General features: G+C 34.3%; 1 protein-coding gene across 3 annotated transcripts in view; it reads left to right on the forward strand.

The window, feature by feature from the left end:
- Positions 1 to 14,332, forward strand: part of LOC136031739 (phosphatidylinositol 3,4,5-trisphosphate 3-phosphatase and dual-specificity protein phosphatase PTEN-like) — an 80,348-nt gene that overhangs the window by 9,571 nt on the left and 56,445 nt on the right. For all 3 annotated transcript variants that reach the window (XR_010618573.1, XM_065711446.1, XM_065711445.1), the window contains exons 2-3: positions 4,962 to 5,062; positions 13,566 to 13,695. Coding sequence is in view for 2 of the 3 variants with exons in the window: in XM_065711446.1 (XP_065567518.1) it covers positions 4,984 to 5,062; positions 13,566 to 13,695 (209 nt within the window). In the remaining variant the exon portion in view is untranslated. The remainder of the gene's footprint in view (positions 1 to 4,961; positions 5,063 to 13,565; positions 13,696 to 14,332) is intronic.

Raw genomic sequence — 14,332 nt, forward strand, 5'->3', positions numbered from 1 at the left:
TTCTGGACGTTTTTTAATTAATGCATGTTTTGATCTTGGCTATCCGCACATAAATAATTAAAACGAAAGTTGCAAATTTTTTTTTTTTTTTTGGCTAAATGGCTTTCTCATAGTTTTAATCAGAATATTTTGAGAAAAAAGGAGCGAGGGAGGAAGCCTAGTTGCCCTCCAATTTTTTTTATTGCTTAAAAAGGCAACTAGAACTTCTAATTTTGTACAAACATTTTCATTAGTAAAAAAATATATAATTTACGAATTAACTTACATAACGAACTTCTATATTCGTATGTTTTTATTGCGTATATGAGGGGGTTCACCCCTCGTCAATACCTCGCTCTTTACACTAAAGCTTAAATTTTGTTCCAATTCCATAAGAATGACCCTTGAATCACAAAGACTGTAGAATAAATAGTTGAAATTACTAAAAATACTTTAGCGTAAAGAGCGAGGTGTTACAAGGAGGTAAACCCCTCATATGCGTAATAATTTCTGCTCGTTTTAACTTTTAATGCTGGTCCTCACTTTCAGTAGAAAAAAACTTTTCATTTTTATTTTTTCATTGTTTTTTTAAATAATGCTAGAAAATTCTGCGCCCCCTTCATTGAAAGTCTCTTCCCACAAGAGAAGTTTTTCCATGGAAAGATCCTCCCACGTAACCCCCCTCCCCCCCTCCCACCTCAACTCTCCCTCCCAAACCGAAAAAATCCCCCTGAAAACTTCTGTACACTTCCCAGTTACCATTACTATATGCAAACACAGGTCAATGTTTGTAACATGCAACCCATCCCATGGGGACTGCAGGGGAGTAAGTCGTCCCCAAAGACATTGTTATTAGGTTTTTCGACTATGATGAATAAAATGGCTATCTCAGAATTTTGATCTGGTGACTTTGGGGAAAAAATGAGCGTGGGAGGGGGACTAGTTGCCCTCCAATTTTTTTGGTCGCTTAAAAAGGGCACTAGAACTTTTAATTTCCGTTAGAATAAGCCCTCTCGCGACATTCTAGGACCACTGGGTCGATACAATCACCCCTGAAAAAAAAAAACAACAAATAAACATGCATCCATGATTTGTATTCTGGCAAAAAATGCGAAATTCCACGTTTTTATAGATAAGAGCTTGAAACTTCTACAACAAGGTTCTCTGATACGCTGAATCTGATGGTGTGATTTTCGTTAAGATTGTATGACTTTTAAGGGGTGTTTCCCCCTATTTTCGAAAATTAGGCAACATTTCTCAGGCTCGTAACTTTTGATGGGTAAAACTGATTTTGATGAAACTTATATATTTAAAATCAGCATTAAAATGCGATTCTTTTGATGTAACTATTGGTATCAAAATTCCATTTTTTAGAGTTTTGGTTACTATTGAGCCGGGTCGCTCCTTAAGTTTGTTACCACAAACTTTTTGAAAAGTTACATTCTTGCCTCGAATACTTTCAGTGGCAGCCACCACTGTCTTTTATACTGAGGATAAGAACTACAAACCGTGCCAGTTCAACCAAATCTGCTTGCAGATCCTTTTTTTTGTCTTGAGTAACTTGGCGAATACTCTATGATCTGCTGAGAAGGAACAGAGAATTAAAATCTATTAGTGAAAATTCTATTATTTAGCATAATTCCAACTTAAGACAACTATTTTATAAAAGGAAAAATAGCAAGTTTCTAATCTTTCTAATGAGTGACTGAGATTGGTCTCTCACTAAACACTTCTGTCTGCTTTTACCTAGAACTTTTGTTAATTATTGTATGGCCAATAGAAAAGGTAACAGGGAATTTTTTTAAGATGTATTTCAAATGCTTAGCCTTTGAGAACGTGTATCCTAATGAAGCCTATTATTAAGTCAAAATTTCTAAAATGCCTTAAAACTTTTTTCTGAGATGCCCATTTCATAGTACTTTTTTCTTTTTTCTGAGATGCACATTCCATAGTAGCAACTTGTGTGAATAACCTTCTAATGAGTGACTGAGATTCTCTGAATAATCTGTCCTTTTTACCCACTACTTTCCTAAATTGCTGAATTTAGTTGATAATAGAAGAGGAGATATAAATAAAATAATTTACACATATTTCGAACCCTTGACCTTTGTTTTCCCATATCCTTAGTAAGTATATCATTTATATAAAATTTAAAATTTCTTGTAATTTTCTTTGAGATGTCTCATTTTGTAGAAGCTAATAATGTAAATGAACTTTTTGGGAGTGATAGCCTTTAAAGTATTTTTAATAAAACAAATAAACAGAAAAAATTAACATGTCTTCCAAACTATTGGCCTTTGCATACCCTAATTTTAAATAAATGTTCTCCTTAATGGCATTATTTATAGTTCTAATATTTTCATTATCTTATCTCCGTGGATATGCTAAAGATTCTTTTTTTGTCATCCCTGTAATTTATTTTTTGGTTCTTCTGTAACGAATGAACATAACCCTTATTTATTTTAATTTTGCTGTAATGAACAGGTTTAACCCTTTGAGACAAGGAGGGTGGTGACCACTCAGTCAAAATATTAAAGGGTACATTTTAGACAAGTGTTTCAAATTCTGAAACCATATTGGCCAGCCATAATATAAGAAAAAAACTACCAAAGATGGGGGCTTTTAGGCAAAAAAAAAACAACTGAAAAACAAAGTGAATGTTTCTGGAGGACAACTATGTCCCTCCTTCTGGGTGAATATAAAAAAAAAAAATCAAGGAAGATGCTAAAAAAATCACACCCCATGTACAAGGCCTTTGATATCTGAGGGGTTGATGACATGTTTTGTTTTGTGAATGCAAAGTTTATTCAAGGATAATCTCAGGAATGACTAAAGTATTGCTTCTCTTTTGAGAAAACCAAAATATGATTTACTTGTTCTTAAGTCACTGGTATCTCAGTCCAGAGCTAGATCTAAATTTTGGTATTTAAAAATCTCAAAAGCCTCTCTATAATGCCAGACAAGGTAAAGGCCCTATCCTGAAAGGTGAAAACTCTGGTGTTTAAAGAATTCTATGCTCTTGTGGTCTTTGATACATTGGAAGGGCCAATCAACAGCTTATGGATAGAACAGCTCAGCACTCTACTTCAATTGATAACATCCTTAAAAAGCAGAAAAAAATTAGAAATTTTGGGCTCAGCCCTTGCACACACGTTTATGACCACCCAGACCATACTATTTTATTTAACTAATCCAGTCTAATTTCACATGACAAAGATATTGTCCAGCACTATGGAGAGGCTCTTGAGGTTTATAAATACAAAAATTTAGGTATAGATCTGAGCAGAGATACTGGTGATTTAAGAATAAGTGGCTCATATTTTGATTTTCTCAAAAGAGAAGTCAATACTTTAGTCATCACTGAATCACTTTTGCATTTACAAAATGAATCACATCAACTCCTCAGATCTCAGAGGGCTTTTGCATGGGATGTAATTATTAAAATCAGAAATAAAGTGACAAGTTTTCCAAGTATTTAGTTGCTGGTCATTGGCTTGGGCAAATGAAAGTTTTCCACTTGCCAGTCATTTACTTGTATCCTTTGATATTGGTTCAAAAGTTTTTGAATTTTTGCTAACCGTGGGTATTGGTGACTGATTCACCTTTGGTTGTTAGGTATTTAGTTTTAATTATTTTAATTTTGGCTTCTATTTAATGTTGACTCCCCACTTTGTTCTGGTTTTCTTTGTCTTTTCACATTTTTTGGTATTTTCCTTGAAATTTTTTTGTTCACACTGAAGAAGAGAGGCAGTTGTCCTCCCAAAATGTTTGCTTTGTTTTTCAACATCTTAGTTTGACCTTAAAAACTATTGTGATTGTTTTTCTTTATATTCGAGTTTTAAAGAAAGAGTCTGAACCCACTCCCCCAATGAATAAGATGTTTCCTTTTATCCAATAAAAATAAGGGGTTTGTAGCTAAAAAAACACACTTTTTGTGTTGCTAACCCCTTCCTCAAGAAAGATTGTGTGATGCAACCAGGGATTGCACCTTAACCATATATTGGTTTTATATCTTTCTGACTTTGTTGGGGGGGGATTTGGTTGGAAAAAAGTTTACTTTCAAATGATGATTATAACCTTTACTAACAACGCAAAGCCATCTAAGGCAAACATAACAGTGTATACATCCTTACAGGGAAAAATAATAAGAATGCAATAAGAAAGAATGTTCTAAGGAAACAATCAGCATAAAAACAAATAATAGTAGGATTAATTTTCCATCTAAAGTGGTATTTGTTTTTACATAGTTTTTTTTTTCACTGGAAGTTTTCGAAAGCAAATTGTGCTAGAACATAAGTCTTCAACAGCTGTCTGCATGTTCGAAGGGTCAGTAATGTCATCAGGCATCAAAGTAATGTTATTTTGCTCACAGTTTTCAAGATAAATATCATCACAATCATTGGTGCCTACAAGTCCAACTGTTTGGCGGAGGTGGAGGAGAGGAATTTTCAAAAGGCTTTTTTCTAGAGGAAATTGATGAATAACAGCTCTATTGTTCAATTTTGCTACAGGATTTATTTTGACCAAATTTGGGAGAAGAGAGAATTCCTTATCTCCTTTCAAAATGGGATCATATCTGTACACAGCCCTTGGGGAAGAGGAGATTCAAAACATAAAACATTAATTTAGGGAATAAGTATGTAGTTTTTCCCATAGATTTGGGTTGGATTTTGTTGTGAAATTGCAAAATGATGTTTACATCTACTTCCTTCAATGATCTAAAATATATTGTTGCCTTAATGCAGAAATAAATTCCTTGCTTGTATTAAATACCAATCCTCTATTCTTTTGCCGAATTTGGTGGAATGTGTAAATTTAATTTATTATTATATATATATCATGTACATAAACGCCTGAACATACGAGGGGGGTGCCCCCTCCAAATGAGTCCAAAAGAGCCTCTTCCCAAAGATTGGGCTGTCTTTCTATGTGCAGCTGGTATAGTGTATTTGAACTTCAGTAAAAAAAAAATTGTTTTTCAGGAAATCACTGGGAATACTCCAAATGGCGAACCCAATAAGGGCAATAGTGTCCCGTAAAAAAATACGATATAAACAGGATGGTTTTGACTTAGATTTAACTTGTAAGTTTTTTTAAGTTTATAATTGTATTAGAAATCTATAATTGTCTCACGTTTACCTTCTTTGACCATTATTATATGATTTATTGATTTATTTATATTGATTATTGTTTTATGTTTTATTCTTACTGTTTTATTGTCTTACGGTTTCTCCAGTTCCAAAAATTGTAGGGAGGTATATGGACTAACAACAAGTCCTTTCATCCCTTTGACTTGTTCTTCAGAAAAACTAACCACTGGAAGTGCTATTCTCCAGTCTGCAAACAATGAATATATGCAATTATGAACAATAATACACTGTTTTGATTGTGAGAAGTGCGGGTACCTGAGCTACCTGTCCCCAGCAGTTTTAAGGCCACTAGGCCGGCCGGTACCAATACGGCTCTTCCTACTCATTTCCGCTCTCTTCTGCACAATCAAAAACTATAGATAAATCACGTCCTTTTAAAAATTGACTTCTTCCAGCTTTAATCATCACTAAACAATATTTCTCTTGTTTAAGATATCAATTGCTGCCTTAAATATCTTACAATCAATTTCCCATGGCAGGTTAGAATCCAGGATAGCTGTATAAGTATTTGGAATCTTAGCCAAGGAGCAGAAACGCTTAAGAGCAATAATCTCCTCACTCTGAGCCTGGCAATCAAATAATATATGCTGGATTGTTTCATCTGCTGAAAAGCAGACTCGGCGTAAAGGGGAATGATGTAACTTCCAATTAAATAACAAGCTATTTAGAAGTAGGGCACCTGATTTCAGCTGGTAATATAGCACCGTATTTAATCTTGTATAAATGGAGATAAAATTGATTTACTGTGATAAACATTGGATTTTTGCCTGATAATACCTCGTGAGTTGAGGTCAGTGGAAGGATTAGGAATTAACATGGAAGCCTTTGCTGCTAGAGAATCAGCCATATCATTATATTTGATGCCTTTATGACTTGGAACATGTTGAAAATAAACTTCATTTCCTTTGATCTTAAGATTAAGAAGCTGTCTTCTAATATTATATAAATCCTTGTCATTAGCAATTCTATTAATATTTTGGATCAATAGTAATGCTGCTTTAGAGTCGGAAAGACAGAGTATATTTTCAGATTCCATATTATAATTTATAAGTGCATCCAAGGCCAGGCAGATGGCACATTATTCAGCAGACAAGATAGAAGATCCCAATGGGAGAGGAGAATAGATGTTCAAATTCAGGGATGGGATACATGCTCCTGCTCCAGCTCTTTCCCTCTGGACAGATCCATCTGTATATATTTTTCTATAGTTGGGGTACGCCTTTGAGATCCGTTCAGCCAAAATAGTCTTGATCTCGTAATTAGGAATCAAGTCTTTACTAATAGAGATAAGTTCTACTTGACAGCTTGGAGGACTCATTTCACATGGAGGGGACTCGGTAAAAGGATATGTATAAAGTGAAAGTTGATTCCAGTTTGGGATCTCCGGTTGAAACTGATTCAATGATGAATGGGCATTGGGACAGGCTGACTTCCCAGCAAAGGTATGTACATATACAGCATTCTTGGCTCCATAAGCCTGGATTCGCGAGAAATATTTAATCCTTAGACTGGATGCTCTTTCACTTAGGGACGCCAATCCCGACAGTATTATTAACTTTGACATAGGAGTATGCTTATGCAAACCCAAAGCTATTTGACATCCCCACTTACTTCCAGCAAGTCTCTTTAGAATTCAAAGTCTCTGAATAATCAGAGATTTCAAAGAATTAATATGTTCATGCCATTGCATTTTAGAATCCATTTTAGAATAAACTATGTAACTTCACTGAATTGCAATATGAGATCTCCCTTGAGAAAATTGTTAGTGGATTAGGAGGATCTGTAGTACCATTTGTAAATATAATGGCTTTAGTTTTACTGATTGAGATTGGGAAGCCAAATGCTAGAGAGAATCTCTGGACTAAACTTATATCCTGTTGAATAAGACTTTGAAGAAGGCCAATATCCCTTCCCGACTTCCAAATAATCAAATCATCTGCATAAAGGTCAAATGATGCATGAGATACTTGAAATTCAGAAACATACAAGTTGAATAGAAGAGGGCTCAATATTTCACCTTGAGGAAGACCTCTCGTAATGGGACATTGCTCACCTCTAGACTGATTTACTTGAACGTAAAAACATCTATCAGTTAGAAAGGACTTGATAAAACTTATAAAAGAATAAGGGAATTCAGGATTTAATAAGATTTCCAATAATTTATTGTGCAATACGTTTCCATAGGCATTCGACCAGTCAAACAGAACAGCCATTGTGACATGTCTTATTTTAAGAGAGTTACAAATGTCAATTTCTAGCCGGGTACTGTTGTCTAAAGACCTATGTCCTTTTCTGAAACCTGTTTGTTCACTAGGAAAGAGATAGTTGACTTCAGCAAACCACTCAATTCTTGATAAGACAAGCCTTTCTAGGACTTTACTAAAGGAAGCTAATACTGATATAGGATGGTAAGACTTGAGATCACTAGATGAGTAAGAAGGTTTTAAAGCTGGAAATTCTCTTTTTGTTGATCCTGGTTTTGAAAGAAAAACTGCCCAATTACCCATTTTCAAAGAGAAGGTCAGGTTGAAATGCTTTGGACAACTGTCAACATACTTCTATGAATGAAGTGCAAACTTTTTATCAATAAAATGTAATGCAATGAAATGAAATGAAAAGAAACAGAATATTCCTTCTGTTTCTCTTTCTTTTTTATATTTATCATTATCTCTCTTCCTCTCCCTCCCTCTCTCTCACGTATACACACACACGATTTTAAGCTAAACTAGCTATGATTGAATCAATCACATCTTTGATGTAAAGTGTGTGCTACCACCCTCCTTTAAAGAATGTAGGCTATTAGCTTTCATTAACTTTTGATATTTCCCTACTCAACTAAATTAATTGAAGCTTTGAAATAAGAAGATATGGCATAATCTTTTGTAAAGATATTGTGGATTTCTTTTTCTTGTTGCAAGCTGAAAGATTTGAATGTCAAGTCTATTTTGACCACCCCAAAAGCCAGATAATTAAATGAGTTTTACCATATTTCTAATCATCCTTAACATTCAATGAAAACAAAAACAAAAAAACACGACAGTTCACTCAAATTAACAACGGAAAAAAGACCAACACTCTTTTTGGCCATCAATTTGTTTCTAAAAGGGAGTTTGGTAATGTTGTATACTAAAATGGACTTCAGCATCTTTTACTCTGCTCAAGGACATAGGTATAACTAGGGATTTCTCTGGGGTAGGGGTGGGGGATTGCCATCTTCTATAAAAAAAGTTCTCTGTTTGCTTCTGGGGATTTTTATAGGAGCACTTGTATAACCTCAAGCACACAGATTAATACCTGAAAACCTAGCCATTTTTCTCATAAGATGACTAGTGAATTGAAATACAACCATCAATATATCTTATTTTTTAATTTTTTCCAATGTTTATTTTTTGTATGGACTGGATTAATTTGACTTCTTATTTTACTTATAGAAGTTAATCGTAGACAAGAAGTATCTTTAACATGGTAAGATTCACCTGCAAATAATGAGTAACACTTGACAGTATTCACGCTGTAGAATAATTTTATTAGAATTTCATCAAACAGTTCGTGGTAACGAACTGTAGTAAGGAGCCACCCGGCTCAATAGTAAACGAAACTAAAAAAAAATGTCGCTAGAATGTCGCAAGAGGGCTCTCTCTAACGGAAATGAAAAGTTCTAGTGCCCTTTTAAGTGACCAAAAAAATTGTAGGGCACCTAGGCCCCCTCCCACGATCATTTTTTCCCAAGTCAACGGATCAAAATTTTGAGATAGCCATTTTGTTCAGCATAGTCAAAAACAATAATAACTATGTCTTTGGGGATGACTTACTCCCCCACAGTCCCCGGCAGAGGGGCTGAAAGTTACAAACTTTGACCAGTGTTTACATACAGTAATGGTTATTGGGAACTGTACAGACGTTTATAGGAGTATTTTTTTGGTTGGGGGGGGGTGAGGGGAGGGGGCTATGCGGGAGAATATTTCCTTGGAGGAATATGTCATGGGGGAAGAGAAATTCAATTGAAGGGGCGCAGAGTTTTCTAGCATTACTATAAAAAAAAACAATGAAAAAATAAACATGAAAAAGTTTTTTTAGTTGAAAGTAAGGTGTAGCATTAAAACTTGAAACGAACAGATATTATTGCGCATATGAGGGGTTCTTCTTCTCCTAAATACCTCGCTCTTTATGCTAAATTATTTTTAGTAATTTCAACTATTTATTCTACGGCCTTTCTGATTCAGGGGTCATTATTAAAGAATTGGGACAAAACTTAAGCTTTAGTGTAAAGAGCGAGGTATTAATGAGGGGAAAAACCCCCTCATATACATAATAAAAATATAAGAATATAGAAGTTTGTTACGTTAGTTAATTCTTAAGTTACGTATATTTTTTACTAATAAAAATGTTCGTTAAAAATTAAAAGTTCTAGTTACCTTTTTAAGTAACCGGAAAATTGGAGGGCAACTAGGCCTCCTTCCCCGCCCTTTATTTCTCAAAATCGTCTGATCAAAACTAAGAGAAAGCCATTTGGCCAAAAAATAATTAATATGCAAATTTCATTTTAATAATTTATGTGCGGAGAGCCAAAATCAAACCTGCATTAATTCAAAAACGTTCAGAAATTAAATAAAATACCTAGTGTTTCTAACTGAAGGTAAGGAGTGACATTAATACTTAAAACGAACAGAAATTACTCCGTGTATGAAAGGGGATGTTCCCTTCTCAACGCCCCACTCTTTACGCTAAGGTTTTTTACTGTTTAATGAAGTAGAATTGAGAGAGAGTCAAACTTTAGCGTAAAGAGCGGGGCGTTGAGAAGGGAACATCCCCTTTCATACACGGAGTAATTTCTGTTTGTTTTAAGTTTTAATGTCGCTCCTTAATTTCAGTTAGAAAAACTAGTTTCTTTTTATTGAATTTCACAATAAATCAATAGTCATTACTGAAAATAATACAAGACATAAAACACCAGATACAAGTTGAGGACACAAAGTGTGACCTTAGATAACCTGAAGAAGCTTCCTGAGACCTGTGGTCAAACTAAGCTTTCAATCTGTATAAAAATGTGGATGCAATTCGAAAATGAATAGAGTTCTCCTATGCCTCTCTCCTCCCCCTCCCTCTATTTTGAATATCTAACCTATTGGATGTTAGGGGCTCAACTAAGGAAACATCCTTTCTATTATTTTTTCCTAAATCATTAACAAGGTGACAGTAAACTAAAATAATCAGTGAAAACACGTTTTATTTCTACTGTTTATGGAAAGTTTTGAAACAAATCCTTTTGAAGTTGGGGTAGAGAGGTGTTTTGAACTTTTGGTAGTAGGCTTGTAAACTCTTTGACTCAGAGTTGCAGGTGGGCAAATAGCCTAATCCCCCTTTTATCGTAGCAACATCTGGAATTTTACATTGTTTGTTTATAATAGTTAATTCTTCAAATCGGTATTTATCGTTGCCCTCTCGACACCCTAAATATTATGGTCATCGAGGTTTCATGCTACCAAAAACCTGAAATTCAACAAGGGCATAGTCAGATCATTATTATTAGCTATTCCATCGTAGTCAACTACCTATTGTGGGGGGAGCAGTAGCCAGGTTTCATTCTGTCATTGAGGTTGATTCTGCGCATGTACTGAATATAGATCTGGATCACCTTTGAGCCTTATACATGTATATACTCTTGATTGTTTCTTATCCCAATGCTTGATGAAAGTCTCAGCTGTATTACCAGTACCTTTGGAAGCCATTAACTCTGGCTTATCATTTTGCCAACTGCGCCCTAGCTGCAGCAAGATCACTTTTACAACAATTATCACCCCTACCTTTATTTACCCATCATCTCTCCCCTTCCAGAAGAACTTTGCCCAATCGATTTTTGACCTCTGTTGCAGATGCATTGATTTCTCAAGCTTACTGCTCTTCAAGGAGGGTAAAAGTAGGGAAATACCAATCAAAAAATAAATTGGAAATGCTTGGTTTAGTCTTAGCTAAGAAAACTACTGAGTTCCTGCCAATTCCTTTTTAACTGGTGCTGCAGGAAAGATGGAAAGGAAAGGGACCTGGAGGGAAGATTTATTTTTCGGATAAATTCCGAAATTTAACACTAGTCCATTAGGTGAACCTATTTTTCTAAGCCCAAGGGATGTAACATATTCGATACATATTCCTTTACTTTGATTTGTCCATGAGATGGCCATATCTGTTCATTGACGGAGTACTGAAGAGTTCTTGGAACCATGACAGATTGAACTCACTATACAGTAACTTTTCAAAGCTTGGCATTTGACATTTGCTCATCAGATGTTCCGTCATACATGACAAAAGTGAGCAGTTCTACTAAAATGAATAGGTGTTTTCTGATACTGTGTTCACTTCTCCAAGGCTGTAGACCTTGGCAAGACGGTTCAAATGAGAATCACAATACCCATAACTTTTTTTTTAGCTTATGCGAAATGATGCTAGATGCAACTTTCACTTCTTTCTTTCATATTTCTTCTTTCATGTATTTATTTCTTATTTCTTGTTAATTACATCTTATTTCCTTCTTTATTTCTTTATACTTTTTTCTTTCATATTTCTTCTTTCATATATTTATTTCTTGTTTCTTATTAATTACATCTTATTTCCTTCTTTATGTCTTCGTACTTCTTTCTTTCATATTTATTCTTTCATATATTTATTTATTATTAATTACATCTTATTTCCTTCTTTATTTCTATGGTTTACTTTTTCTTTTCGTACACAGTTTGATAAAACTAAAATAGTTTTTAAATATCCTAGAAATTAAAATATATTAGCCTATACAGGTTTTAGTATCAACAATGATGTCCAAGATTGCATACATCTCCGTTTTCATTTCTTCTTCTTTATTGAGTTTTCATCTTTTTATGTTGGTTCCCTGTTTGATTTAAGCTATTTAGTGTAGTTATCTTTGGTGATTTTTTTTCCGTTCATAAAGGCGTCCAGAGGTATAGTTGAAATATTTGAGCTATTTTAGTTAGTATAGAGGTTAAACTCAAAAAAGGGAATTAGCCTTTATGAACATTATGCCATTTAATTCAGCACGTCAGAGAATCCTATTGCAGCGGTTTCAAGCCCCTGTATACAAAAATCAAATTTTATGTATTTTCTTCTGACAAGCATGGTGACAGATGTGGAATTCATGTGGAATTCACATGCACTGTCTTGGTTGGAATTTTTACCTGTTCTTTGCATATCCATGTATTTTTATTTTATATACAAAGCTTTAAGAAATGAGAAGTATCAGTGCAAATAACGTTCCGGCCTTTGAAAGGCAGAGGGGGGGGGGTAGCCCTACACCTGTTTATGGTATTTTCTGTTCGTTTTAAGTTGGATTTGGTTATTGATTATAATTTCCTTTCGTTGGCAAATTTGCGTATTATTTAATGATATTTATTATCTAAGTGTTACTCTTCAGTTACTATTTGAATTCATGTCTGTTTGTCAGGTTTGGTGTAGCCCTCTTCTTTTCTTTAAAACCTTCTTTGATGGATTTTTTTATATTTTTAACGTCAACTTTTTCAAACCTTTTTTTAAACGTCATTTTCACCTCTGTTTGCAATAAGAATGTTTTATCTTTTTTCATAGCTGTCATTTTGATCCTTTCTGGGAAGAAAAAAAAATGTAAAATCAAAGAAACGGAATTTAAAAAAAATGCCATTAGTCAATATATTCATGCCACGAACTTGAACAGGTCATCTGACCCCGTCAGACTCCATGGAAAGTAAGATTGTGTCCAGGTTGACCCTGACACATGTCCAGATATAATCGTCCTCTAAAGGGTGAGGGGGAAGGGAAATAAGAAAAATAGAAAAAATGCCACTAGATAGCCAGCAGAGCCAATTACCCTAAAGGCATTTTACGATATTCCATGAACAACCTTTTGTGCAGAAAAATGAGGCTTAACATTTAGAGTTTTAAAAATTCACGCTTCTACATAAACAGCATTGCTTGTAATTTTGATTATTCCAAAATAGAAGTCATTAGTATTCCAAACAATAGCCACCTTAAAAAAATCCAAAGTTAGTTTAAGCATCGCCATCTAGTAATTTGGAATTTTTCTACAAATAGATGCCATTTGAGAATGTCAGTCATCCTTTTTTGAAGAAAGTGGTTACATTCTGGAACTAAACATAACTTCAATAAGAAAAAAGGCCACAGTTGTTAAGAGCAATTTAAATCACTTGGATACCCCCCCCCTCCGCCTCCACTCAACAACAATAAAACTTACAAGTTTTGGAACACCAAGTAGGTAGGTATATCTCCCGAAAAAGTAGAGGTTAAGAAAGGAGAGTCCTGCTGGTAAAGGGTCTCTTACCCAATTTCACGTCTTTTATTACGTACCAAAACTTAACTCTGATTGGGAGTGTTCACTGATTTTCAGGTTTTATATTTGTCCAATTATTTTTAGGCTTTATATACTTTTTTTTATAGATATTTTACCTAATTTGATTGCTATGGGCTACCCTGCTGCTAAGTTAGAGTCCATCTATCGGAATAACATTGACGAAGTTATTAGATTTTTAGAAGAAAAGCATAAAAACCACTACCGTATTTATAACTTGTAAGTATTGACATTTATTTTCTTGCATTGGCTTATCTATAGCTTATTGATGAAAGATATCCAACACTTGAATCTGAGTTGTATCTAGGTTATGTGTGCTGTTATGAAATACACCTATGAATGACTCCGCCCAGGAGGGCTGGGGCCCCAACGTTTTGTCCATTATAGATTGTCGTGAGGTCCATTTTTTCTTATTATAGTTCCATTTTCTCTTGTTGCTTATGTTCAATTAATTCTTTGATTTTTTAACGCTTAATCTTTAATGTTGCCTTGTATTACCCTATCTGCTTTAATGTTTTGATGAAAATCTGTGGATTAAAATATTTAATTGGAAGATTAGTTCTGAATCACTTAAGATATCGAAAAAGTCAATTTGAGTTGTATTTAAAATGTAGCTACTTAAGGTTGCTACTAAATGTAGCTACCTTTGCAAGCATACGCCCAGGAGGGTAAGGGAAGTATTTTGATTATTATAAGTTTTCATGATGTTCATTAATTTACACTTTATTCTTAATCTATCCAACACAATTTCATCGTGGTTTTCCTGCCCTGTTTTGTTTTGTTTTTTTCAAATATTTTTGGAAAGAAATGAAAATTTATGTTTTAGAAAAAAAAATTAAATGTAATTTATTATAGT

Source organism: Artemia franciscana, chromosome 10 (assembly GCF_032884065.1).
Source record: "Artemia franciscana chromosome 10, ASM3288406v1, whole genome shotgun sequence".
In the NCBI taxonomy this organism is placed as follows: Eukaryota; Metazoa; Arthropoda; class Branchiopoda; order Anostraca; family Artemiidae; genus Artemia; species Artemia franciscana.